This window comes from Gastrolobium bilobum, unplaced genomic scaffold, assembly GCF_033153095.1.
Source record: "Gastrolobium bilobum isolate Gb01-03AN ecotype WA unplaced genomic scaffold, APGP_CSIRO_Gbil_v1 utg4612, whole genome shotgun sequence".
Lineage (NCBI taxonomy): Eukaryota > Viridiplantae > Streptophyta > Magnoliopsida > Fabales > Fabaceae > Gastrolobium > Gastrolobium bilobum.
This window is the reverse complement of record NW_026896581.1, coordinates 60,834-88,762: the sequence shown is the minus strand read 5'-3', so window position 1 is coordinate 88,762 and position 27,929 is coordinate 60,834. Positions and strand designations below refer to the sequence as shown.

General features: G+C 35.8%; 2 protein-coding genes across 2 annotated transcripts; both read right to left on the bottom strand.

Annotated features, from left to right (window-relative positions):
• Positions 1-36: 36 nt before the first annotated feature.
• On the bottom strand, positions 37-7,959 carry LOC133300725 (uncharacterized). The gene is made up of 5 exons (XM_061500307.1): positions 6,882-7,959; positions 6,122-6,617; positions 5,855-6,071; positions 5,060-5,587; positions 37-138 (listed from the first exon to the last, which is right to left on the bottom strand). Exons 1-5 carry the CDS (start codon positions 7,957-7,959, stop codon positions 37-39), a joined length of 2,421 nt encoding a protein of 806 aa, XP_061356291.1.
• A 3,386-nt stretch (positions 7,960-11,345) lies between these two features.
• Positions 11,346-11,774, bottom strand: LOC133300732 (putative calcium-binding protein CML19). The gene has a single exon (XM_061500313.1). The coding sequence runs from the start codon at positions 11,772-11,774 to the stop codon at positions 11,346-11,348; it is 429 nt and encodes a 142-aa protein (XP_061356297.1).
• Positions 11,775-27,929: the final 16,155 nt, after the last annotated feature.

Below are 27,929 nucleotides of genomic sequence, written 5' to 3'. Positions count from 1 at the left end.
GTGGAGGATCGAACACATGCTCTCACCCCCAACTACTTAATTTCCTGGCTCCAACTGAGCTACCATCATTTGGTAAAGAATTGTCGTTGTTGACCAATAAGAAGTTTTCCACACATCAAGATATTTCAAGACCACCTCCTAAATTACATGCAAGAACATCATGACAACTAAAAAATAAATTATTGATAACATAGAGAGAGCTGTGTTTTTTTCTTTATAATTGGTTACTTTTTTTTTTGATAGATAAAGGAAATAAGGTAAACTACATTGGACGCATTCTGGGGAGAGCAACTCCCATATTACATCGTTCGACAAATAAGTCATGCACCTTGTTGGTGGAGACAAGAATTGATGAACACTCCATTCATGCTTGTCGTTGGCATTAGAAACTAGTAATTTATTAATTTTTATACATATTATTATGGAAAATAGAAATATAATGTTGTTAGATTATGTTGTAGAGATAGAGATTGTGGGACCCACACTTGTTTGGTTTTTTTGTTTTTTGAAAACAAGTGTGGGTCCCAAAATCCCTATCTCTACAATATAACCTAACAATTTTCTTACAACATTATTCTTCTTTTCCCCTATTATTATTATTATGATTTTGATAAACATTTTTTTATACATATTAACCGTCGCTTTTCATCTCATTTCCTATGTACATAGAAAATGAGATGAAAGAATTGAATGAGTGTGGGGTTGACATATTGTAGATTCTATTGTAGTTCTAAAATTAATTATAAGAGTTGTATTCATAATAAATTTAGGTAGAATCTAAAAACTATTATTTTAAAGTAATTTAAATTCAAAATTTAAAAGAAGAGAAGTTAAGAATAATATTGTGACTTTTTAAAGAATAGCAAACTAAAAGATTAAGTTACTTTTAATAATATAATTTACTCTATTTCAATTTGAGAATATGAGATATGAGGGGAAAAGAAGGAACTTTTAGTTAAAGAAATTGAAATTTATTATTTTGATATATAATTAGTTAAGACTTAAAAAGGAAAACAGAAACTAATTAAGTTAAAAATGACGATTAAAAATAATTAGTAATTCCACATATCATATGTAGAGGAAGCAAGTACGAGAGGAGATTATCTTACTCTCAAATATAAGGACTCTATTTTGTTACATAGGGTTGGATATATATGAATGAAGTATATTTTAATGTAAATTTTTTTTAAAGAAATTAATTTGAGAATATCAGCAATTGAGATTTGAAGAGAAAAAAAATAATGTAAAAATAGAAATTTGTAAGTAATCATGTTGAGAGTATAAATATATGAGATTTTGAAAGAAATAAAAAAGTTTATCGTAAAAAGATAGATGTAAAAGTTAATAATGATATGAGAATTTAAAAAATACAAAAGAATGAAGCTGTGCCTTAAAAGAAGAGAGTAGGATCTACTAAAAAAAGAAAAAGAAGAAGAGTATAATAGAAAATTATCTCACTTTAGAGGATAAAAGCTTTTGGGTCTATTTGATTTTAAAACTGATTTATAGAATAGTTAATAAAATATGTGTTTTTTTATATATATTTTTGTTTTGAAAGTTAAAAGTGAAAATACAAAAAATAACTTAGATATATTCTCTAAATTTGATTATAAAAACAAAAAAAATTATAAATTTTAAAATTATTCTTATAAAACAGGTCTTATTAAACAAGTTTTTTTATTCTTAAAATTAAAAAATTGTTTTTTAAAGTAAATTTCAAACAGACTTACATATTTATTTCTATGACACGAGACAGGGTTACTCTAACCACATGGAAACATATTTTTCCTTATTATATAGAGGTGGACGTTGAAAATAATTGCAGTAGACGCGCGCATTTAGTAATGTAGTAATAAAAAAATCAGAAAAATTGGGCCAAAGGTCAAGTTGAAGCTTAGTTATTGATTACGTTTTTTTTTTTTTTGATAACATTAAGGGGCGAAGCCCCAAACAAACAACCAGAAACAAAAAATAACTATCCAGGGTCTATATCCCTACAAGAGGAGATTCCCTGAAGATCGTGATCAAATAACTGAGCAAGGTGAAACGGCATAACTCTATGACTCCAGAATCCAGTATCTTTGTGAAGAGCAGACTTGGCTAACCAATCAGCACAGGAATTAGCTTCTCTTGGAATATGAGAAAGTGTTACCTCCCAATCCTGACCGATGAGTGCTTGTATCTTAGCCACTATACGAGGCTGACAAGCTGCATTGCAATCAGCAAGCAAAGAGAATACTTCAGAAGCATCTCCTTCTAGTTCCACCTTCTTAAATCCCAGTTGCCAAACCAATTCCAGACCTTTTAGAGTTCCCCAAAGCTCCGCCATTAAAGGAGTGCAAGCACCAATATGATACTCAAAGCCTCCCAACCAAGAGCCATCATCAGATCTGATAATCCCACCACAAGCAGCCACCTCAGTATTCCTTTCAACTGCCCCATCAATATTAATCTTCACCCAATTTAACCTTGGAGGTTTCCATAAACTCATACGAGTTGTATGAATGCTAGTAGTAGCCATAGCCTTCCTACCCATGCAGTTACGAACTTCCTCTATATACATAGCAATTATGTGCGTTCCATGGGTTGGATGCTTGAAGTTAGTATCATGGACACTTTTGTTCCTCCATCCCCAAATGAACCAACAAGAGATAAAAAAGACATCACGCCAATCATCTGAATTACTTTGATTCCAAGCTTTTGAGATATTATTTTCAACCCAATCTCTAAGATCCAAGCTGTAGAATAAGCTTTGCCGATTAGCTGAAACCAGAGAATTCCAAACACTTCTAGCATGCTTACAATCTCTTAGAACATGGAGGTTTGTTTCCAACTCACCAGGACATATTTTACAATGACCAGATTCCCCACTCCATCTAGATGTGCGGTCTTTAGTAAGAAGGCGGCCATGCATTATGATCCACATACAAGATTTAACACGTTGAGGCCCATGCCATTTCCATATGGTAGTCCAAGAATTTTTCAACGGCATGAGAGGGAAACCAAGCATGTTATAATACGCGGTTTTAACTAAAGAGCAGCCAACCTTTTGATTTCTCCAAATAATGCGGTCATTTCCATCCGATGCGCTAGGAATGAGAGCAGCTTGGATCCTTGCAACAGCTTGATCATTGAGATATTGACGAATATAAGGAAAGTTCCATTGACCAGTATTGCTGTTCACGAAGGCACTAACAGGGAGATTCAACTCCAAACCAGTTGGAGTACGAGTAGCCAGAGAGGCAAGACACTCAGTTAAACCCAACCAATTGTCTGTCCAAAATAATGCATCATTACCGTCTCCAATCTCCCATTGCATTGCTTGAAGAAAAGATGGCCAAACACTACACAGATTTTTCCAGAAGTATGAGTCATATGCTTTATGATTTACTTCCCTCCGAAGATCCAAACCTCTCTTATATTTACTTGTTACAACTCGAACCCACAACGAATCGGGCGAAGTAAGTATCGTCCATGCAAGCTTGTGAAAGAAAGCCATATTTTGGACACGAAGGTTAATCACCCCTAAGCCACCCATGCTCTTAGGCTTGCAAATATTATCCCATGCAACCAGATGAGATCTCCTATGACCATTTTTATCACCCCAAATAAAGGCACGCTGCAACTTCTCTATTTCATCACAAATGGCTACAGGAAGCAGACTGTGTTGCATTTGAAATATAGGAGTTGCTGAAATAACGGAGTTGGAAAGTGTAATTCGACCGGCAAAAGATAAGACCTGGTTACTCCAACCAGATAACTTGTGCCTAATTCTTGCAACAACATCAGCATAATGGTCTTTGGTTACTCGACCATGTTTCATCATGGACCCAAGATATCTCCCTATATTGTGAGTTTGCTTGAAGCCACACACATTTGTGATATCATCTGCAATGTGAGCATCTGTATTTTTCGAGAAAAAAATACTAGATTTCGGAATACTAACCTTTAGGCCAGACATTGAACTAAAAGTCTCCAAGCAATCCACTATAACTTTGATTTGATCTAGAAAAGCTTCTGCAAACAACATCAAATCATCAGCAAACATCAGATGGGCTATCTTAGGACCTTTTGATCCCACGGAGATTGGCTTCCATCTCTTATTGTTAACCGCATCTTGAATGAGATGAGACAATTTTTCCATGGCTAGAACAAAAATGTAGGGAGATAAAGGATCACCCTGACGAACTCCTCTTGAAGGAAGGAAGTCGCCTGCAATGGCTCCATTCCAAAGCACTGGGACCTTATCAGAGTTGATACAATTCATGATAATATTTGTGAACCAGTGTGGGATTTGAATTTCATCCAAAATTTTACGAACAAACTCCCAATTTAACATATCATAAGCCTTTTCCAAGTCGATTTTAATTGCCATGAAACATTTTCTTCCTCTCATTCTACGCATTGAATGGATCAGCTCTTGGGTGATGATGATGTTGTCCTGGATATGTCGTTTAGGAACAAAACTAGCTTGGAAGGGAGACACCATCTCTTCCATTAGGGGCTTCATTCTGTTAACCAGAATTTTACTGAGGATTTTATAAATGACATTGCACAAAGAGATTGGTCTGAGCTGCTTAGCACTTTCAGGTCTCTTTACTTTTGGAATGAGGACCAGAAGAGTCGAGTTCACAAGGTGAATCAGATTGGGATTCTGAAACATCATGTTAACATCCTTAATAACATTAGTCTTAATAAGACTCCAATTCTTATGAAAAAAGGCAGCTGGAAAACCATCTTCCCCTGGAGCTTTTGACCCATTGATACTAAAAACAGCTTTTGAAATTTCGTCATCCGAAAGATTACGAGTCAGATTAGATAGCAGATCATCGTGCAGAAGGGGCCAAGTAGTCTTTGATTTCACCCAATCACGATTAAGGACTTCCTCACTAAACAAGTTGCTATAGAAATCTGTTACCAATTGATGAAGTTGTCTAGCTTCCTTCACCCAAATCCCATCAGAATTTTTTAACTCAAGAATCCTATTCGAACTTCTTCGAGTAGCTGTTTTAATGTGATAGAATTTGGTGTTTCTATCCCCATCATTTATCCATTTCACCCTGGCTTTTTGAAACCATAAGATCTCTTCTTGTATGAGAACCGCATCAAGGTCCTTCCTAACCTCCTTTTCTCTAGATTGGAGAGATAAGTTGGTATGATAATCAACATGATTCTGAATTTCTGCAATACTATGCAATAGGTTAGTCTTCCTATTGAAAATGTTGCCAAAGACTATCTTGTTCCATCTTTTTAAATTTGGAGTCAGATCATGCAGATTCGTTCTAGTGTCTTTCACAACATTCCAGCTCCTAGCCAGAAACTGAGTAAAGTTATAATGCTCCATCCAAGCAATCTCAAAGCGAAAGGGACGATTTTTCCAACCTGTGTCCAAGTTAGACAAGTAGACCAAAATGGGACTATGATCAGAATAAATCCGTGGAAGTACCTTAACGCCAGCATCAGTAAAGGTAGTCTTCCAACTTGCATTAGCACAGGCTCGGTCCAGCCTCTTAAAAACACGATCAAGATGAAGAAACTTCGGACCCTTCCATGTAAACCAAGGACCTGATCCTCCAAGATCCAGCAGCTTGCAATTATGAAGAACATTTGCAAAATTGGAACATCTGTTTAAGTTAACTCTACAGCCACCTTTCTTCTCATCCCGATTTGCTATTTCATTAAAATCCCCAGCCACCAACCACGGCCCATTACAATGGAGACTAATGTTTAGCAGATCATCCCATAGCTCCTTTCTATTTTCTTCCCTAGGACTCGCATAAACTGCCGTGCAAGAAAAGGAAGGAACATGAAAATTCTGAACTTTAAAATGAACAAACTGTTTTGTGTGATTAACAATTTCAACGAGACCAGTCTCATCATTCCAGAGGATCCAAATACCCCCTGAGTAACCTTCTGCCTCTTGAACAAAAGCATGCTTAAACCCAGATTTTCGGATAATGTCAGAAGCTTTTTGACCACTACACCGAGGTTCTAGAATCACTACAATACTAGGCTTATATTTCCTAGTAAACAGAAAAAGCGATTTTTGAAACTGGGGTTTCACTGCTCCCCTACAGTTCCAGAAGAATAAATTCATTAAAAACTATGTTGAACGCAAGACTCCAAGGTTCTTGCATCCTTCATTCTTGAAATATCTTCCTGGTGAACTCTGTCCACCTCCATGCACGTAGAGATGGTTGAGGTTTTAGGATTTTGGATGTCGCTGCTGTTGTCAACTGATATATCAGGACCAGTTTTATGAAATGTGTCATATAACTGCTCTTGATTCTGGTTCAAAGTGCTATCTGCTTTCATCCCATTTTCCTGATCATGTTGATTTGCTTGCATAGGACTAACCGCCATGGGAGTAGCAATTGATGGAGATGGTGGAACGGGAGTATGATCTTCACGATTTTCACTCTGGACTGGACACCTCTTACCCGTGCTTGAAGAATGAGCCGCATGCATAGTAGGAACCGTTGATTTAGTCCTAGGGGTATCTTTGGACTTTTTGGATTTAGTCCATATTTTCTGAGGAATTTCAAACTGAGGGGCCCCCATATGAGGAGTAACAGAATTAATTATTTGATTATGATCCTCCTCATTAATAGGTCCAGCTGTTAAGATTGCAAACCGTGATTGCGTAATTTCCTCCTTATCACCATGATTATCTCCATGATTATCGCTGGTCATAACTCCCTTATTACCATGATTACCATGATTATCGCTGGTCATAACTCCCTTATTACCATGATTACCATGATTATCGCTGGTCATAACTCTCTTATCACCATGATTATCTCCATGATTATCGCTGGTCATAACTCCCTTATCATTATTCCTTTGTAACGTTTTTGAACCAGCGCCTGGCTGGACTGTACCGGCCGTCTGAGGAGGTTGCCGGCTCCTGCGTTGACGGTTAACAACCATCCAAGGTCCCAATCCTTTGCTTCGATGGAATTCTGAGTTGCCAGGTTCCTCTTGATGAATTTGATCGTCATTATGAATATCGGATGAACTGCGTTGCTTTGGAGCAGCTGAACAATTCTCGGTGCTATGTCCATATTTCCCACAACCAAAACAAATGAGCCCTAATCCTTCATACTCAATTTGTTTGGTAAATCCTTCCAGCACATAATCACCCTTTAATGGCTGAGATAGGTCCAGTTCCACACATATTCTTGCAAACTGTCCTCTTACATGAGCATTTGTATTGCTGTCTACCTTGATCATCTTGCCTAACCAGTTTCCAATCCTTCTAAAAAAAGCTTCATCATAGAATTCAATGGGAATATCCGGTAGACGAATCCAAGCAGCAATCTTAGCAATTCCAGCACTATTAGGTCTGAAAGTTGGTTCCCACTTCCTCAACGATAAATAATGACCCAAAACAATCCATGGACCACCGTTCAACGCAAAATTGAGATCATCCTTCTCACTAAACTGGACTACGAAAAAGTCATTACCAATATCAGTGACATTGATTTTGCCTTTTCTAGCCCATAAGACATTTATTTTTTTCTTCATAAACTCCACCCCAATTTTCTTCCCAAGGAGTTTAACAATCAGAGCTTTCTCCCAAGGTTTCCTCATTCTCTTCCTTGCTCTTTTGGTGCAACTAAAATAAGTACGCCCATCATCTTCCTCCCACATCTTAATTCCTCCATGGTTGACATCCTCTTCCTCAGCAGGTTCCTCCCCATCTAAGTCTTCCTCGGCAGACGCCTCTCTTTCCCATTCATCATCTTCTCCATTATGACGCATCAGAATTTCCCTCCAGGTTGAACGTTGGCCATTCTCATCTTCCATCCAACCTTCATGTCTAGGTATCATAGATACATCATTTGAAAACTGATCTCCCTCACCTTTATTCCTCTTATTACTTCTTTGAAGAATGTCAAGTTCTTCACTTGATTTGCCAGGATTCTTCCCATGATCACCTTTCTCTCTCTCACTCATCGCTCACCAATCTTCCCCACACAGTTTTTTGTTTTTACATTTTTTTTTTTTGGTGAGGATTGATTACGTTTTTAAATTACATATGAAAAATCACCTCAGGAGCTGTATTGAATTAGGATTTCAAAAGATTGTTTTGAGATAAAAAATTTCATAAATTTTAAAATACTATTCAAAATTGGAGAGATTTTAATGACTTTTTTTACAATCAAAATTTATAAGATTAGATTTTAAAGAATTTTAATAGAATTTATAAGATTTATAATATAAATTTTTAAAAAATGTAAAACGTAATATAATTTTCTCAATTAGCAAAATTCATGATAATTTTTTGTTTGGAATTTTTTGCAATTGATCTTGTAAATTTTGGATTTTTGTTCTACGTGATGAGAGTTTTGTAACCATGTATCATATGCATGTTTTCATTGAGTATTTCAAGAAAATTTTGAATCTGAATTTCTGGATTTTGTTACATGAAGTTTAGAAAATTTCTCAAATTGTTTTCAATCGATACATTGAAATCTTAAATTGCTTTGGGGGTTTTGAAAAACAAATTTTTAGTGATCTATTGACACAAAAATTGTTTGAAATCGTTTCTTATAGTGAAAGAATTTCGTTCATGAATGTATTATTATGAAACATAGGTTCATATTATGAAAGTTTTACCACAATAAACTCACATAACTTGAAAAACTTAAAAAACACAAAACTAATAATCATTTAAACCAAAAAAAAAATTGCTGAATTAAATCCAATAAAATTAAAACTGACATTTAACGTTTATTCAACAAAACTCCTCCATAAACTTAAATGCTTTTGTCATCCTTCATGCCGATCAATTTCTTGCAGCTGTCGAGAAGTACCAATCTTTATTTAAATCTATCTTGTTTCATTGATGTAAAATGAAAATTGGTATGGGGGATTTTGTTCCCCTGTTGTTTTCTCACTATTTTATGTTTTTTTTAATATAAAAATCACACATTTTTGTACCAAGAAAAATCATGACCAATAGCTTGAAAAATCATTTTTAAACTTTCAAAAATTCGCAAAAATTGCTTCAAGATCTACTGTTTTTGAGTTGTTGTTTCTGGGTTATTTTGTGATGAAAATCGCTCAAAAATATGTTATTTTTTAGTTTTGACGAAGCTCCCATGGCGGAATCGATTTCGAGCGGGTCGACCCACCAAAGGAAGAAGAAGACAATGCAATAGAGAAATCTCAAGAAATCTTAGGGGTTAAAGTGAGATTGTGAGAGAGGCATCCTATTTATATTCCTGATTAAAAAGTCTCACGAAATCCACAGCAATAGAAAATCTATTAAAATTGTAAGATTTTTGAATACCACAAAATTGTTTTTCCTTTGTTTAAAATCCTAATTGAATACCAACGAATTTGAATAGACTCTAAAATAATCTTTTAAAATCCTAATCGAATACCACATGACTTTTTTTTCAATCATTTAAAATCCTAATTGAATACCAATGGATTTTCTTTGTCCAAAAATAATCCATTAAAATCCTTTGAAATCCCAATCCAATACATCCCCTTAGTCTAAAGGTGGCACAAGACACAAAATTTGTGTTCGGATAAATTTGTTTTCACAAAAACTAACATGAAAAAATTTGCACCGTGTCGCATGTCAACCTATAAACCTAAAATTGACCCGGTTTAATCTTCTTACAGGTTTTTTGTATCATGTCGTAAATTGATTATTTGTGTCTTATAATGTTGTGTCAACTCGCATAATAAACCACGCATTTTGAGGTTGGAAGATTATTCATGTCGTGTTGTATCAACTCGTATAATAATAAGAAACACACTTTAAAATTGCAGATTATTCATGTATACCCGCAAAATTAATGGATTGTGTTTGTATCGAAGGCTTTAACCAAATTTTTATTTTATGTCGTGTTCGTATTGAATTTGTGTCAACCTGAATTGCCACACATACGTGAGTCTATACATATGCATATATTAACCATTGTAGTTTCAGTGGCAAAGTTTTATTAGACTTGTTATGGCATTTAAGGTTAACCATGAGAGTGATATATATATGTAATCCTTAAGGAGTGAACGACTTTTATGATTTTTTTTCATGGATTCCCAACATACATGTATTAATTAAAAAACATATTTATTTCATGAAAAATATTTTCTCAAGTTGTAAAAGAATTATTTTCTCCTACCATTGATCCTTCGATTTTCGTGCAATATCTTCTTTTTCTTTTAGAATAAATACCATTTTTGGTCCCTAACAAAAAATACGGTCCCCACTTTAGTACCTTACAAAGATAAATTAGTCAGTTAGTCCCTAACAAATTCAAAGTAGACCCATTTTAGTCCTTTTGAGGGACTAATATGGGTCTTTTTTGAATTTGTCAGGACCACGATTTCAACTAAATGGGTCCACTTTGAATTTGTTAGGGACTAACTGACTAATTTATTTTTGTAAGGGACTAAAGTAGGGACCGTGTTTTTTGTTAGAGACCAAAAAGGTATTTACTCTTTCTTCTAAATAAATATGGGCCTCACACATGATGTGTTTATAGCATGAAATTTTTTTCTCTTACTACATAACAAAATTGAAACCCTTATTTTATCAGCGGTTTGTTTTCTTAGATACCAATTGAAGTCCATTGGATTATTTTATTTTTGGGTTTGAACCTCTCCACCTTTTTCAGGAATTGCACGCTGAGTAATCAAATACACTACCCTTTCTATTTATCTTGTTCTATACAATCCGTAAAGTATTAAAGCACTCACTAATATATTCATTACAGGTTATAATTTGTCAATATTGCGCCTGTAACTTCTTTTATATAAATGAAATGAATTTACCTTAAAAGAAATTAAATGATTTGGGGTTTGGATTAAATTAATTATAGTACTTGCAACAAGTTATGGACATGTCAACTTTAATGACTTATTGAATTATAATAATACACAAATGCAAAAAATATAATTAGTTGAGTGTTTTATTGTCTCTGAATTTGATTTTAAAGAGTCTTACAAGATTTCATAAGTTTTATATTATCAAATACAAAAAATTGAATTCATTGACACATATATTTGTTAACAAATTTTATCATACAATTCACTAATATAAATAAAGTGACTTCGAATTCGTATGTAAATCTGAAGCTAAAAAATGCATGATTGCTATCAATCACCTCCAAGAGAGAAACATAAAACGAAAGCGATAAACAACATATATAGATCATGAAAGAAGACCGACAACAGTTCCAAATTAACTAACTCCATAATGGGTCAACAAAAGAAATTCAACTTAGGTACTCATTTACCTTTTCAGCTACAACCAGAAGAAGTAAATATGGACCTAATATGAATAATCAATAACGAATAAAGGGAACGGGAAACAAATATATACATTACATCATCATGACCTTAAATTCATCAAAACTGAGTACACCATCTCCATCAAGATCAAATTGAGAGATCATAACTTGACACTCATCTATACTTCTAGATTCACCTAACTTGCTAAGCATTCTCTTAAGACTTCTTGGTGTGATGCAATCACTCCCATCCATTTCATACATCTTGAAAGCCTCTCTTAGGTCATTCACTTTCTCTTCCTCTTTCCCTCCTTCCACAAACCTCACAAAATCATCCAACCCCACCAGCCCATCGCCGTCCACATCTATAAACTCCATCACCGCCTCCGCGTCCTCCACCGATAACTCCTCACTGATGGCCGTCACGCATTGCCGCAGCTCCGACGATGATATCTTGCCATCTCCATTTTCATCAAAGTGATTGAACACACGTTCATATTGGGTTAGCTTGTCCATAACCATATTACACTTAATCAAACTCTATATATATAAAGTATACACATATATTGATAACATATAGTTGTAGCAACCAAATTAGATGGCATAAGAATTCAGAATAAGAAAAGAAGGAGGGAAAGATGCTACAAAATGGTGGCTGAAAAGGGAGGGTGAATATTTATAATGGCGAATGCCGCGTGGCGTGCGTTGACCAATTTAATTTGTACGACTAAGCGTGTACGATGGAAGATTCTGGGCATTTACGTAATTATGACGTGGAAACATCATGCGAATGTCTTGTCGTTTGCTTGCGGAAGGAGGAGCCGCCCAAGACACTTGTGCCGTACAATAAATTGGAAAATGTCGGTATTATGAACGTGTGAGAAGCTGAGAACATAGACGAATTGTAATAGAAGTTGTTAATAGACTTTGGTGGAAATTTCTAGAAAACGAGCAGTAGTTAATGTTAGATATATTAATAATATAATTTAACAATATATTTACGTATAAGTTCAATAGATGAAAGTATAATTATTTGAATTTATATGGACTTCAGCCCAATAGTTTACATTATATTTAGAGTTTCCTAAGTTGGAGTTAACATTGTTGAACATTTCAAATTTGATGTCTCTTGATATAATACTTCAAGCATCTTTAAACTCTTCTCTCTCAAACTCATAACCTCTAAAAGTTAATTCATGAAAATGAAATAAAAGTGCATATGCAAATGGTGTGTTTTTGTAGCATAGGGGATATGTTGGGTCCTACATGAATGCAATATATTGTTTTGGAGATATCGGATGGCATTGGCTGATTGTCCTGTTGGTCGTATGGCGAAGGCCAAAACACTTAAGCATATGAGAGCATATGGACCCTCTATACATGTAATTTCCCGCACTTTCCACGCCGGCCGCATGACCCATATGCATGAGAAATCACGTTATCTCATACCTCTCCTCTCACCAATCATAAATGGAGCCCATTCACCACCTCCTTGATTCTTAGCTTATCTAAGATCGCCCTGAGTTGTAGTCCATACTGCTGCCTCTTCAGTTACTGTCACATTGACATACTTCACCCCATCAAAGAAACATCGTCCAATTTACCTTTCTAACCATTTTAAATACATTGTGCCTATGAGAATCCATGCATGGGTATTTCCGTGGATGATGAATAAGAAGTTGGAAATGGAAGAAATAAAGGGGACTATGAAGGAAGTGGGATTTAAGGAGAACTACATAGGACATAGGAGGTAAAAACGAGGAGGTTAAAACTTTATAAGGCCTAGCCTCACTTCCTTAAATTGCTCCTTAAGGCATCCTACTTTTGTGAAAGGGGAAAGATATAGGTGATATGTGAATCACCACACATGTGCGCTGTTGTCGCCGTCCGAACGACACGTGCTTGGGAAATAATTTTTATTTAAAATTATTTTATTTTTATCCAAAATTCCCTCTCACTTTTTTCGTTGTTTTCAAACTGACAGCTTGTCGGTGTCGTTTCGTCGCCAAACCAGTGCATTTTTGGCGACTGTCCAGTGTCTTGAAAAAGATTTGTAGCAATTTGTGTGTGAGGATGAGCAAGGAGAAGTCAAACTTGGCTTAAGAGCAATTAGAAATGTTGGTGATCACTCCTTAGATGAACCTTGCTTTAGTTTAATTGCATTTTGTTGGAAGTGATATGCCTACAATGACAATGAAGTGTACATTGAAAAACCATTACAATCAAACTTTGATATCGAATGGTTATAAAGAGAAAAGGAAAAAATTAAAAAAAAAAAGTCAATTAGTTCAATAGGTAGAAGCTAGCAATGTTATTTCAAGCATCTTGAGTTTAAATGAATTTAATTTGACAGTTGAGTTGAACTTCTCTCTGATGCTAAAAAAAAATTACTGCATTTGTTTTTCCTCTTTTTGATGTTAAATAGTGTATGATGAATTTATATTTTCTTCGGAACATTGTTAATTGAACCTTTATATTAAGAGAAAAGTATTTCTCCGGTCATCGGAGATAAAATTATCTTCAGTAAACTCAAAATGACATCGTTTTGGAGTATAAGATTAAAAAATTATAATGATAAACACTAATATAACCCTGCAATAGCTTACCAAAAAAAAAATCTTGATTTCCGTCCCAAAACAACATCGTTGAGCTCATTGGAGATAACTTTATCTCCGGTGACCGGAGAAATTCTTTACCCTTGTATTAATTATACGGTGGAGTTATAGTTACTAACTCTTTTTCTTACTACCTGTTACTACTAAATCGTAACCGTTGTTTTCCGTCAATCTATCGGTTATAATTTATTGGATCATACTTATTAATTAATTATTAATTTTCAATAAATTATAACTTGTCGTTGATGAAGCACTAGGTGAGTGTCCAAGTGGAACGAAGCCGATCGAGCAACGGTCAAGCGCGCTACTCATGCGCTCGCTGATCTTGCAAAGAATGGTAAATCGATGCCTCAGATCTTGCTGCATTAGTTCAGATTGTGGTGGTTGTATGGTGTTTGTTCTCTCGTGCAACTATCTAGAATGAACCGATTTGTGTTTGTGTTTGCATAGGAAATGGTGAACATAATTGTTGAAGGAGGGGCAATTTTTGCAGACCCTTAATTTGTTTATACGTTGGATTTTGAGTTTCCTTGCAGAACTAATCCACATTTACCAGACATACCTATTGTTTATGCTAGTGACACCTTCTTGAAATTGACAGGTTCTAAAACTGTTACCTTACATAAATTAATAATCGCCTTCTGATCAGTTTTAGCAAATATTCTGGCATCTGATGTTAGGATATTAAGCCAATAACTCAGATTTACTTATAATTTCAGTTTGTTTTCCATTGTCCTGTTACTTGAATAGGGTATTCAAGAGATAACTGTTATTGAAGACAGTGGGTGATATTATATCACTAAGAGATTTGAACCCATGTATAAGGCAGAGGAGGTAGATGATCAGAATTATCACTGTGCAATTATAAAAATATTAAAAACAGACTTACTTGTAGTCAGTATAAAGAATCAGAACAGATTAATGTATGCAGTAGAGGAATTAAATCTGAGCCCACAGAACGTGTCTCCTTAAGACAATTTGCCCCCTCACTGATGCCAAAGGTTGATGGACACTTGTCTCCCAGGATAGAACGGATTTCGTCTGAAGAATGGTGGCACTACCAATCAACAGCCCAAACGAACACAACAAAATGCCAGAGGAAACTACACCGGAGTATGAAAAGGAACATGCAAAACCGGAAGGAGAAAAATTCCGGCAGAGTTTCAGTGCAGAAAAATTGGATCCATTTTCTGAAGGTGTCAGTGTCTATTTATAGACAACGTAAAGTCACGTTCCAAAAGGCACCTATTCGACGACGAAACAACACATCCGTTGGACACGAAAAGACACATTCGTTCGACACGAAAAGACACATTCGTTCAACACGAAAAGACACTAATTCAAGGATGAAACAACATGTCCGTTAGGATGAAACAACATGTCCGTTAGGATGAAACAACATGTCCGTTAGGATGAAACAACACATCCTTTAGGATGAAAAGATACATCTGTTTGTCGACGAAAAGGCACACCTTTTCACTACCAAACTTCTTATTCATAACCAATAGATTGTCTATACAATTTATATATATATATATAAACTCCAACAATCCCCCACATGGATAAGAAGTCAAATCATCGTGACAAAAAATGCACAAGAGTATAAATGCAAAGTGTAATTTCCTCAACGAGAAACAACTGCATCGAGATAGGTGGAGTTACCTTTGAACCTTCTCTAGTGGAAACCTATCGGATATACTCGGTCAATCGGTGGTCTAGGTCGACTTGAATCGTCAACCTTTAGTGTATACCTAGACAATAGGAGTCACACAATTGCTTCTCTAGCATTGTTGGTCCTTTGTTGCGCCCATTTTGGCCGTGGGACACCTGCCTGGTTCTGCGAGTGTTTTAGAGAATCGGCCTTTGTAAAATTCTCATAGAAGCGGTCCTCACTTCACACTCACATAGGTGATTTCTTGTGATGTAACTCACTATACATCATCTGAACACAACAGATTAAGAAATCATTAAAAGCCTAAGTGCTTACCCTCATAAATACATTGTCTTGTCTTAGGAATGAGTATGAGTTTAAAAACTCCACAGTGTTTGAACAGTCGACCATCACTTAGTTGTCTCTTTGAACCTAGTTCATGGGATCTCCACTCTTCTAGGTAGAGTTACCGCAATGCTCAACAATTGATAGGCCTTAAACCCATTCCTTTCGACAAATTTTCAACTAACTCTCTAGGAATCCCTTTGGTTAACGGATCCGCTATGTTTTCCTTAGACTTAACATAGTCAATTGAAATGATTCCATTGGAGAGTAGTTGTCTTACGGTATCATGTCTACGACGTATGTGTCTGGACTTACCGTTATACATGACGTTCTTGGCCCTTCCAATAGCTGCTTGGCTATCACAATGTATGCATACAGATGGTACCGGTCTTGGCCAATTAGGAACATCCTCAATAAAATTACGAAGCCATTCCGGCTTCTTCACCGGCCTTATCTAAAGCAATAAATTATGCTTCCATGGTTGACCTTGCAATGCAAGTTTGCTTGGACGATTTCCAAGACACAGCACCTCCACCAATGGTGAACACATATCCACTTGTGGATCTAGTGTCGTTAGAGCCGGTGATCAAATTTGCATCACAATAACCTTCTATAACCGCGGGGTATTTCTCGTAATGCAAAGCATAATTCTGAGTATACTTCAAGTATCCCAAAACTCTTACCATAGCTTTCCAATGATTCTCATTTGGATTACTGGTAAAGTGACTTAACAGACTTACTGCATAAGCAATATCAGGTCTGGTACAGTTCATAACATACATAAGGCTTCCCAACACTTGAGCATATAGCTTTTGTGCTGTAGCTTTACCAGTGTTCTTTAATAAACTCAGATTAGAATCTACAGGGTTTCTCACAGGAGTTATTTTCAAACTCTTGAATTTCTCAAGAACCTTAGCTACATAGTGAGCCTGTGATAAGGCCAACCCTGTAGATGTTCTATGGATTTTAATACCTAGGATAACGTCTGCTATCCCCATATCTTTCATATCAAACTTACTTTTAAGTAATTGTTTAGTAGCATTAATCATTTGATTATTACTACCCATGATTAACATGTCGTCTACATAAAGACAGACAATGGCAAAACCTTTTTCAGTATTTCGAACATAGACACATTTGTCACATTCATTAATTCGAAATCCATTTGACAACATATCTTTGTCAAATTTCTCATGCCATTGTTTTGGAGCTTTCTTTAACCCGTAAAGGGATTTTATTAAGCGACAAACTTTCCGTTCTTGTCCTGGAATAACAAAACCTTCAGGTTGTTCTAAATATATCTCTTCTTCCAGGTCGCCATTTAAGAAGGCGATTTTAACACCCATTTGATGTATTTCTAATCAATTTAATGTAGCTACCGCGATCAACATCCTGATGGATGTGATCCTTGTAACAGGTGAATAAGTATCGAAATAGTCGAGACCTTCACGTTGCTTATAGCCTATTACCACAAGCCTTGCTTTATATTTATCAATAGTGCCATTCTCTTTCATTTTTCTTTTGAACACCCACTTACTTCCTAAAGGCTTATTGCCAGTAGGAAGATTTACCAATTCCCAAGTGTGGTTGGACAAGATAGATTCTATCTCACTATTGATAGCTTCTTCCCAGAATGGTCCTTCCGGAGACGTTATAGCTTCCTTATATGTCCGAGGCTCATTTTTCTAATAAATATGTCGTAAAATCAGGTCCAAAAGATGTGGCGGTCCTTTGCCTCTTGCTACGTCTAGGTTCATCTTCTATATCCTCTACATGATCAGTATCAATTGTAGCATCCTGAGGTATCACAACCTGATCATCATTATTACCACTTGATTCAGGTATCCTCTTATACGGAAATACGTCTTCAAAGAAAGTAACTTCCTTTGACTCAATAACCGTATTAGCATGTATATCTGAGACATCAGATTTATACACTAGAAACCGATAAGCACTACTATTAAGTGCATAACCGATGAATACACAATCCACGATTTTAGGTCCGATTTTCAACCTTTTAGGTTTAGGAACCGCAACCTTAGCCAAACACCCTCACACTATAAAGTATTTCAGGGATGGCTTCTTTCCTTTCCATATGTCGTATGGTATGCTCTTTGTCAAACACCCCCACACTTCAAGATAATTCAAGGTAGGCTCCTTACCTTTCCATATTTCATAGGGGGTGTTCTTAATTTTCTTGTGGGATACTTTACTGATTATATAATTTGTCATTAAATGACTTTTCCCCACAAACCAGACATCAACAAGATCATATCATTTAATGTCTGGGTCTTTTTCTCAGCAATCCCATTGGATTGTGAAGCATAAGGAGTAATCATTTGTTATATGATATCACACTCCAAACTGAACTCCTCAAAGGGTCATTATAATCTTCCCCTCGATCGCTCCTTAATGCCTTTAACTTTCTTACTGAACATTAACATATATCAAATAATAAATCCAATTTAACCATAAGATAATATACAATTATCATGTCATTTACAATATTCAAAGTTATCCATTGACCTTGATCATGCCATCACTAAGATAGCTCTTTTGAGTTCACATAGTATCAAATATTTCACTAGATATAAGAGCCTCGTATCCATTATTACCGCACATTGCATTTAATTCAATGCAACACACAATTAATATTTACATTTAATTCACACCAATTTTATATTTATAAATAATAAATGGTCATTAAGAACCATTAATTCCATTTCATGCGTTGATTGTCAAAATGAAAAAAATGTAACACTGTACGCAAATTGCAAATGCAATATAGCACGACAATCGAAACAAGCCAACCATTAATTCCATTTCAAATGGAAAGCCGTGGAAATAAACTAGTATTAATTCTAAAAACAAAGTCTTTCAATGCACCAATAAGTACTTCACATTTTCCACACACTGTGATTCCATATAATTGAACAAAAAAGTAACATGTAATACATCATACATGTGCACAAAGGAACTACAGTTTTACCGTTTATATACTGATTAAAAATTAAGTCCCACAGCACCTTTTTTTTTCTTCACAAAACTGTTTTAAAATTTAAAAGATACGTCCTATGGGAATAGTCACAAACTTTTTCAATGGACGACCAGAGTTCCAAAATTGAAATGATGCAACTTTTTACGTTTTTTTTTTCAAATTCAATAGTAATGCATTCAGTGCATTTAATGACAACATGAAGAATTCATTTAACCAAAATCCAAAACAATTGAAAAAATGATTTTCAATACATTTGAATTATTCGATTCTTGCATATATAACAACCAATGAATGCTTATCAACATATAAGCAAATATATAGTGCAGCCCAAATATATTTCAAACATGCAAACCGAGATGCAATTTCAATTGCACAACAAAATCTATTACACTGTTACCAAACACAGCAACTGAAAAACTTTGAAGATCAATATCCCTATGCACAATTACCGAAGTGTTCATATATTGTGTAATAGAGTACAAATATTTATGTATAGAAGTCAGCGATCATGAAAGCTAATATTGATCACCAATTGAAAACAAGTTCTTTTCGGGTTTTTTTTTTCATGCAATGGTTACAACAGTGCATGACTTTTTGAGAAAGCAAATTCACGACAATCGAGAAGACATTGTGAAAAGAAAAACAATGTGTAAATCAGTTCAACACAAATCAAGATACCGATCTAGATCACACAAATCAAGATGCCAATTTTGGTATGTATTTAAGATCAATATGGATGCACAAAATCGAGAAACGATATTATATGAAAAAATCAAATCTGAATGCAATATTGTAACAGTGCAGATTTGTTTTCTGTGACAGTTTTGAAACCCAGACACAGACAAGTCAATAGAAAATTGATACCGATCACAGGGATAACAAACACAGATAAAAAAAATGGAAACAATCAAAATATCAAAATCAAAAGCCACGACAACTTTCATAATTAGATGCAAATTAAACGCATCACTTCCAATATTCAAACACAGATGAATATTCAAAGAAAAATCGATACTGATAAAAACTAAAAATACGTATTAATATTTGTAAAATATCAAAATAATTATTCCATCATTTGAATGTTCACAAATCAAACACTCAACACAGATTATAAATTACATTTCTGTTACTCAAACAGAAATTTCGATTAATCACACAAATTAATCTTTTAATCACACAGTAAATAGTATAAACAGTATATTAAAGTAAAAAATAGAATATACTGATCACAGGTTCAAAACACCAAATTGTCTTAAGATTGTTATTGAAGACAGTGGGTGATATTATATCACTAAGAGATTTGAACCCATGTATAAGGCAGAGGAGGTAGATGATCAGAATTATCACTGTGCAATTATAAAAATATTAAAAACAGACTTACTTGTAGTCAGTATAAAGAATCAGAACAGATTAATGTATGCAGTAGAGGAATTAAATCCGAGCCCACAGAACGTGTCTCCTTAAGACAATTTGCCCCCTCACTGATGCCAAAGGTTGATGGACACTTGTCTCCCAGGATAGAACGGATTTCGTCTGAAGAATGGTGGCACTACCAATCAACAGCCCAAACGAACACAACAAAATGCCAGAGGAAACTACACCGGAGTATGAAAAGGAACATGCAAAACCGGAAGGAGAAAAATTCCGGCAGAGTTTCAGTGCAGAAAAATTGGATCCATTTTCTGAAGGTGTCAGTGTCTATTTATAGACAACGTAAAGTCACGTTCCAAAAGGCACCTATTCGACGACGAAACAACACATCCGTTGGACACGAAAAGACACATTCGTTCGACATGAAAAGACACATTCGTTCAACACGAAAAGACACTAATTCAAGGATGAAACAACATGTCCGTTAGGATGAAACAACACATCCTTTAGGATGAAAAGATACATCTGTTTGTCGACGAAAAGGCACACCTTTTCACTACCAAACTTCTTATTCATAACCAATAGATTGTCTATACAATTTATATATATATATATATATATAAATTCCAACAATAACATGTTGGGCGGCAACTGTAGATTTTTAGGTGGAACAGATACTGATACCTCAACATTACATCAGGTAATACACTTTTTTCACTGTAATTCTTCAATATTTGTCTTGTAATTTGGCAACTTGGACTAATTGAAATGGACCATGTGGTTTGTCTTTTTCTTATTGCTTACAGATTGGGGAAAGCATTGAAATAATTGAGAACCATAAAATTTTCCTCTTCCTCTTATAATTTAGATGACATAGTACCTGGATGTAGTTTCAGTCTGGAGTCTCGAAGCACAGCAGCGTTATCTGATGGAAATGCAAGCATTGAAGTGCGTCAAGTCCCACCACAAGACACTACTAGAAAAAACTTGTATAGCGACGGAATTGCTATGAAAATTCTGTCGCTAATTTCATCCTCGCTACTATTTTCCGTCACAAATTCCCTCGCAAATGATTTTGCGAGGAAATTTGCGACGGAAAGTAGTATAGAGGATGAAATTAGCGACAGAATTTTCATAGCAATTCCGTCGCTATAGAGATTTTTTCTAGTAGTGAGATGCCATTATCGACAAGGGAAAGAAACCTTTATCACCTCAAGTTAAAAGAAGTATTTTTTTAGTAGATATGATAATTAAGAGAAGCATTTTTTTTTAATCTTTCATTCAATTTGAATTACATTTTTTAGTAGATATGATAATAAATATTGGTTTTCATCAATGGGTAACACAGGTGCAATGGGAGAATATTGACTATGGCTTTCATCCTCATGAGCTGATGCATATGATAAATCAAATCAGGGGATTGTTTTGGTAGTTGGATATTTACCTGGACTAAAAATTGATGTTGTACCATTCTTTCATTCAAATTAATATCCATGCATTTATGCAAATTTTCATTTGAACAAAAACAATAAATACATGTCATAGTCATTAATATCATTGTTTAGAGAATAGACTTAAATATTTTATCTGATATTAAATCAGGACCCTGAAATTACCAGGACAGATCAAGAGGAGTTTGTTAGAAAAATCAAGGCTTACACAACTGCTGTTTCTGGCTATGAATTCATACAAACTTGATGTTGTTGCTCTGGTATTTGCTAAGGATAAAGACAATTCTCCTGGTACTTGTGTATACTCCATAAAACTCTGGAGAGAGAGAGAGAGACAGTTCCATGTTCTAATTGTCTTTTCCTCCAATTTTTTCATAGCCATTGCTAATGTTGTGTGTGCCTCCCATGTTATGGACCCATAACTCATGACCCCAGTGCAAAACCGTTTAACTATTTCGCTTGCAGATTCTACTTCATCAATTGGAATTTTAGCTACTGTCTCTTTAAATTTCAGAAGCCCCCGCAAATTGCAAGCCTTGTTCAATTCATGAATGAGCTTGAAATATTGTTTATAGGCATCTACAAGCTTGAAATACTCTGCAAAATTGATTTTCAGGGTCTGTGAAAACATCCTAATTGTTATCTGTAGGCACATTTCTTTTCTTTATTCTTTTCTCCATTGTCAAATTACCACCCATTTTATTTTTTGTCTTAAATTTTGGCCTGATTTAATTTATTGTGTACCTAAAATTTCAGGCCAGTGCACACTTGTCTTTTACAAGAACAGCTAGCTTTGGATTTGAGCGGCATAAAAGGAGACTAGATGGTGGAACAACTGAACCTTTACTAAAAAAATGTCACTAGAGATTTTATTGGCTTTATATATTACTTATTTTACACTGGTGTGTCTTGCAGGGTTATATCATTTTGATAAATTTAACATGTTTGTCACCTTTTTTATGAAGTGATATGGCTTGTGGTTTATGCGGATTCATTGGTTGAGGAGTCATTATTGGACTTATTGAATGAGGAGAGTGAGGTGAGACACTGCACTTCCTTCACTTGAAAGGCCCTCAGGTCATGTAGTTCTTTTAGCTGAGTTCTTTGTTAATAAAGCTAGGCATTCACTATTTGCTATTTTTTTGAGCTAATCGTAGGCCTTGTTTGTTGTGTACATGCGGGGCAAGATGAATTGTAAACTCTAATTTTCACATTTTTTTTACTGTATAAATTTTTTTTTTAAGATCACCCTAACATGCCAAATTATACCCCATGTAACTTTTGTTAATTTGTTTGTCTGTGATATCATCTTTAGAATTCTTACAGATTCTAGTGCAAGCCTCAATCTTGTATCTATATCCATGTTGGCCACAATTTTGTATCCCTGTATTATAAATGTCTTCTATTGCATGAAGCATGTGTTTTCCAACATTAACTTTGTTCATTTTCATATTGGTAACTTTAATTTTAGGGAAAACATTTTCTCACGGTGCATGAGAATTCAATTCTCATGTTGCATGAGAATTCAATTCTCATGTTGTGACCCTTTGATTTGTGTGCACAATTTTTTTTTTAATAAATGTGGGGCCCACCACTAGTTGAGTCACAACAAGAGAATTGAATTCTCATGCAACATGAGAAAATCAAACCCGGGTAACTGAATGCATTTTTTGGTTTTCGCAGGAGATGAAGAGCTTATTGTCCCCTGTAAAGGTTATGCGATTAGAGGAAGTTATTTTTTATATAGGTTTAGTAATTTTTTTTTGGGTCCATGTTTTCTTATGTTGCATAAAAACACGAAATAACAAAAGTAGAGACAAATTACATGTGGGCCCCACATTTTATATTAGAAAAGAAAAAATAATTAATTGGCACGAAAAACGAATTAGTGTAGGAAAACTTTTTGCTCTCTTATTGCATAAGAGTATGATTTCCTTTTTTTATATATATAGAGTTTCAAGAAGCTTCTTGTTGACTAGATTTCAAGTTAAAATTGATTGGTAAATAGGTTTCAAGTAAACCGCATGAAAAATATTGTTACAAAGAAATTTTTTATGTACATGTAAGAATTTCTCTATGCGCATGCTCAGTTCACAGATGTATATAGTTTTGTTTTTCAATTTGAGCAAAGTATTTTTATATTTAATACCATTTTAGGGGATGATGATGGTAAATAATAAAAAATTAATGGATTGAAATTACACATTTTTATTTATTTCAATTTTAAATTTCATGAGACTAATATTAGATTTACTTATTTACTTTTGACCAAATCATTTTAAAACATTAATTCCTTTTCATTTATAAAATATATATTCAGTTATGAAAATCTACTAATTTTTTTTTTATTCCTGAAATCGTAAGGGCGATCTAAAACGGCCCCTTTTTTTAAAAAAAACTTAAAAAAAATACTAGGGCGGTTATTCCGTCGATTTTCAAAACCGACTTTAAATCATGAAAAAAAATAGCGTCCCCAATTTCTATGTTAGTTTTGAGAACCGCCTGAAAAAAGTTCTGTGGCCGTTTAAACAGCCGCCGAGTGCTAAAAAAACGGCCAGTAAAAACCGTTTCTGTTGTAGTGAGAGATTAAGTGCCTGTTTCGATCCTCTCTTTTTTAAGCTAGAAGCTACTTATAAGCATAAGTTAGGCCAAACAGGTTTTAGAAAAAGCTCTTATAATGAAAAACTCTTTTTTTTATAATGAAGAAAAAAGCTGAAATCTAAAAGCTCGGCTTTTTGACCCTTATGACCCTTAATTAATAACTAATTACCAAATTTCCCTTCATTCAAAACTATTTCGAAAATTTACCCTCCCCAACAAACATAACACCAATCTGCCCCTGTTTGACCGTTGACCACGAAGCCTACCCGGGTACACCATTACCTACCCGGGTAATTTTTGAAACTTTTTATCTACCCGAGTATGTAGGGGTGTACCCGGGTAAAGTTCTTGAATCTGGGAAAATGGTTGAATTATTTACCCGGGTATGGAGCAGTGTACCCGGGTAAACATCGATTGGTAGGGTTTTAAAATACCCCAGCAGCCCCATTTCGAAAACCCACAAAAGGGGTACCCGAGTAGAGCTGCTGGAGGAGTGTCTTCTTGAGCGATTTCAGGCATAATCTTGCACCAATTCGTCTTGTTTCTGATCATCATTCGCGGACCTTGCAACCTCTCTGCCTTCTACCGATTGAAATCGATCAAAGGTGCATTTTTTTTTCAGTTTTTTCAATTATGTTATGATTTCTGTTCTGATTCATTGTATTTTCGTTTATATCATTTGATTCTGTCCGAATTATTTTATCAATTTGTATGTCATACGCTTACCCTAACCCTAACCCTAACCCTGAATCTAACCCTAACCCTAACCCTAACATGTATCTAATTTCTGATTTTGGTTATTTTTTCAATTTAATAGTGTGACACAATGACCTCTCGACGCGTTTCAAAGCTGCCAGTGACCCATTCCGAGAGAAGAACCAAGAGTCGTCACGATGGGTCGTCATCCTCTCAGCCCCAGGCTGCTTCGAGTCAGGCTCCGGACTTGACGTTCAGATATTTGTTTGAGGATGACATACCTTCACACGAGAAGTTCGTGAAGTTTTTCATGACCCGGAAGATCTGCGAACCGAAATCACTGGATTCAGCATTCTTCAACCTAGAGCGTTTTGACATTGTGCCGCTTCTTGAGCAGACACATTTACTTCACCTGGCGGAGATGCGGTGCCCATACTCGGAGGTTATGGTAAGAGCCTTCTACCAGAACCTTGGCTACTCGCAAGGCGAGCTGACTTCCCGTGTCTGCGGGATTGATATCATCATGACTGCTCCTATCTGGACGGAGCTACTGGGGTTCGATTTTGATGGTGTCACAGGAGCAGCACTATATGATGGAGACAGCCATCATATATTTGGTGATTATAACCGGGAGACCATTGTTACAGAGACTAGGAGGGCAGACGCTGAGCCCGGTCATAATGCTCATTATCCTGTTAGCAACTTGTCAGTTTCTGCTCGCATTCTTCATTATGTGGTGACACATATTATTTTCCAGCGCCCGCATAATCACTCAAAGGTGCTGGAAGGGGACTTTGTCATCCTGTGGGCCCTCCTTCACAGTCAGCAGGTGAACTGGAGGCATTACATATGCATACTGATGTGGAAGGCAGCCAAGTCAAAGAAGGCTGAATTGCCTTTTGCATTTCTGGTGCAGAAGATTCTGCATAGATTTGGAGTGCCTATGGCAACAGAGACCTTGAAGACCGCCAGAGGCTGGAATGCTATATTTGGTGAGAGGCTCCTGAAGCAGTGTGGGATCCTACCGAACAGAGCGGGTATCTGGACGTGGAAGAAGGCACCAGAACCACCTGAGATCCCATTCCACCACGATGCTGAGATGGAGGATGCACCTGCAGGTGATGTGTTGGTCTTTATGAGTTTATGCAAATTTGTGTTGTTTATTTTTTAATGTGGTATTTATAAGATGTGTTTTTCATGGTTTATGATGTAGGCCTTGATGATGATGACGATGATGATGGCGTTGCTGAGGTTGATGTCAGACCGACACGTCCCACCCGCAGTCGGCGACCACCAGCTCCTCCTGAAGGTGGATGGACACTTGATCATGTCATGGCATCCATATATGATATGACTACTGACTTTAGAGGATATAGACAGAGCACGAGCAAGTGGCGGAACCAGATGGACACAAGGGTTGCACGATTGGACACAAGGGTTTCACGCTTGGAGGGTTTAATTGGCGAGGGTGCCCATACTCAGGAGGAGGAGGAGGATGATGACAATGGGGATGACACACAATCGGATGAAGAGAATGGGGAGGACACGCCATCGGATTAGTGTGTCCATAGGGTTTCATATCATTGATTTAGTTTGATGTAATGTAGTCATTTTGGTACATTTAGGAACTTTACCTACATTGCATGGATGTTTTTGTACTGGATGTTCAAAATTTGAATGAATGAAATTTTCTTTTTGCGCACGTTCAGACTTGTTGGTTCTATGCATTAGTATGGGACCTTGCATTAATATTGTCATAATTAATTTGGAAATCAATTCAACCCAAAGTACTTTAATATTCATGTTCAACTTTCATTGGCGCACATCTTGATTACTGCATCCTATTTCTACGAAATCAATCCACCCCCAAGTCATACTGTATGTAGGTATTACACAACAATTACCAAAATGCAAAAAAAATGGCCAAAACAGCATCTGCAACAGCATCTGCAACTGGTCTACCCGGGTACCACGAACTGGTCTACCCGGGTAGGATGTACTCGGGTATATCATTACGAGTTACCCGGGTAGACCAGTTGCAGATGCAGCAACAGGTGCTGTTCAATCCAATTTTTTTTGCATCTTGGTAATTGATGTGTAATACAATAACCTTAACTGACTCGGGGAAGGGGTAAATGGGTATGGTAGACATTCAGATTGCACAATACGGAATGAGTGACTCGCTAAACTTAACGGATACATTTCAACAATACATTTCAACAATACATTTCAACAACACAACAATACATTTCAACAACACAAGAATACAGTTCAACAATACATTTCAACAACACAATACATAACTAATACAAGATAAAGTTTAGGGTACAAGGAAACAAAACAATACGTAAAGTGATTGTCATTACAAAACAAAGTACTACACAAAAACAATACGTAATCATGCTTGTCTTAGTCTCAATGGACATGTAGGAATGTTATGTCCAACTTGCTTGCAATGCTTACATCTGCTCTGACTGCTAGAGGGTTGAGACTCAACCCAATCCATCTCATTCTGAATCCTTGAAGACTTTGGTCTTCCTTTTGCACGTACCAACTGAGCATCCGGAATTACAGTAGGCCCAACAACGGATGGAATCAACAATTCATTGCCAATAGGAAACCAGTGTGCAGCATATACTTTAGCAATGGTTGGAATTTTGAAAACATGATCCACATAATCATAATGGTTTAGCTTGGCTACCTTGCAAACTGCTAATACATGACTGCAGGGATACCTCCTTGCTGTAAACCTCACACTGACATGTACGATTGATTAAGTCCACTCTCATGGTGTCACCGACCTCGTGTGTAGATTGATTGTAGGCATCCTCAACCTCAAACAATAACAGCTCACTATCATATATCCTCACACGATAAGTGCCGGCCAATTCATCATTTTTTTGCAAAGCTGCCTCAACCTTCTTTGAAATTATCCAACCTTGTGAGATA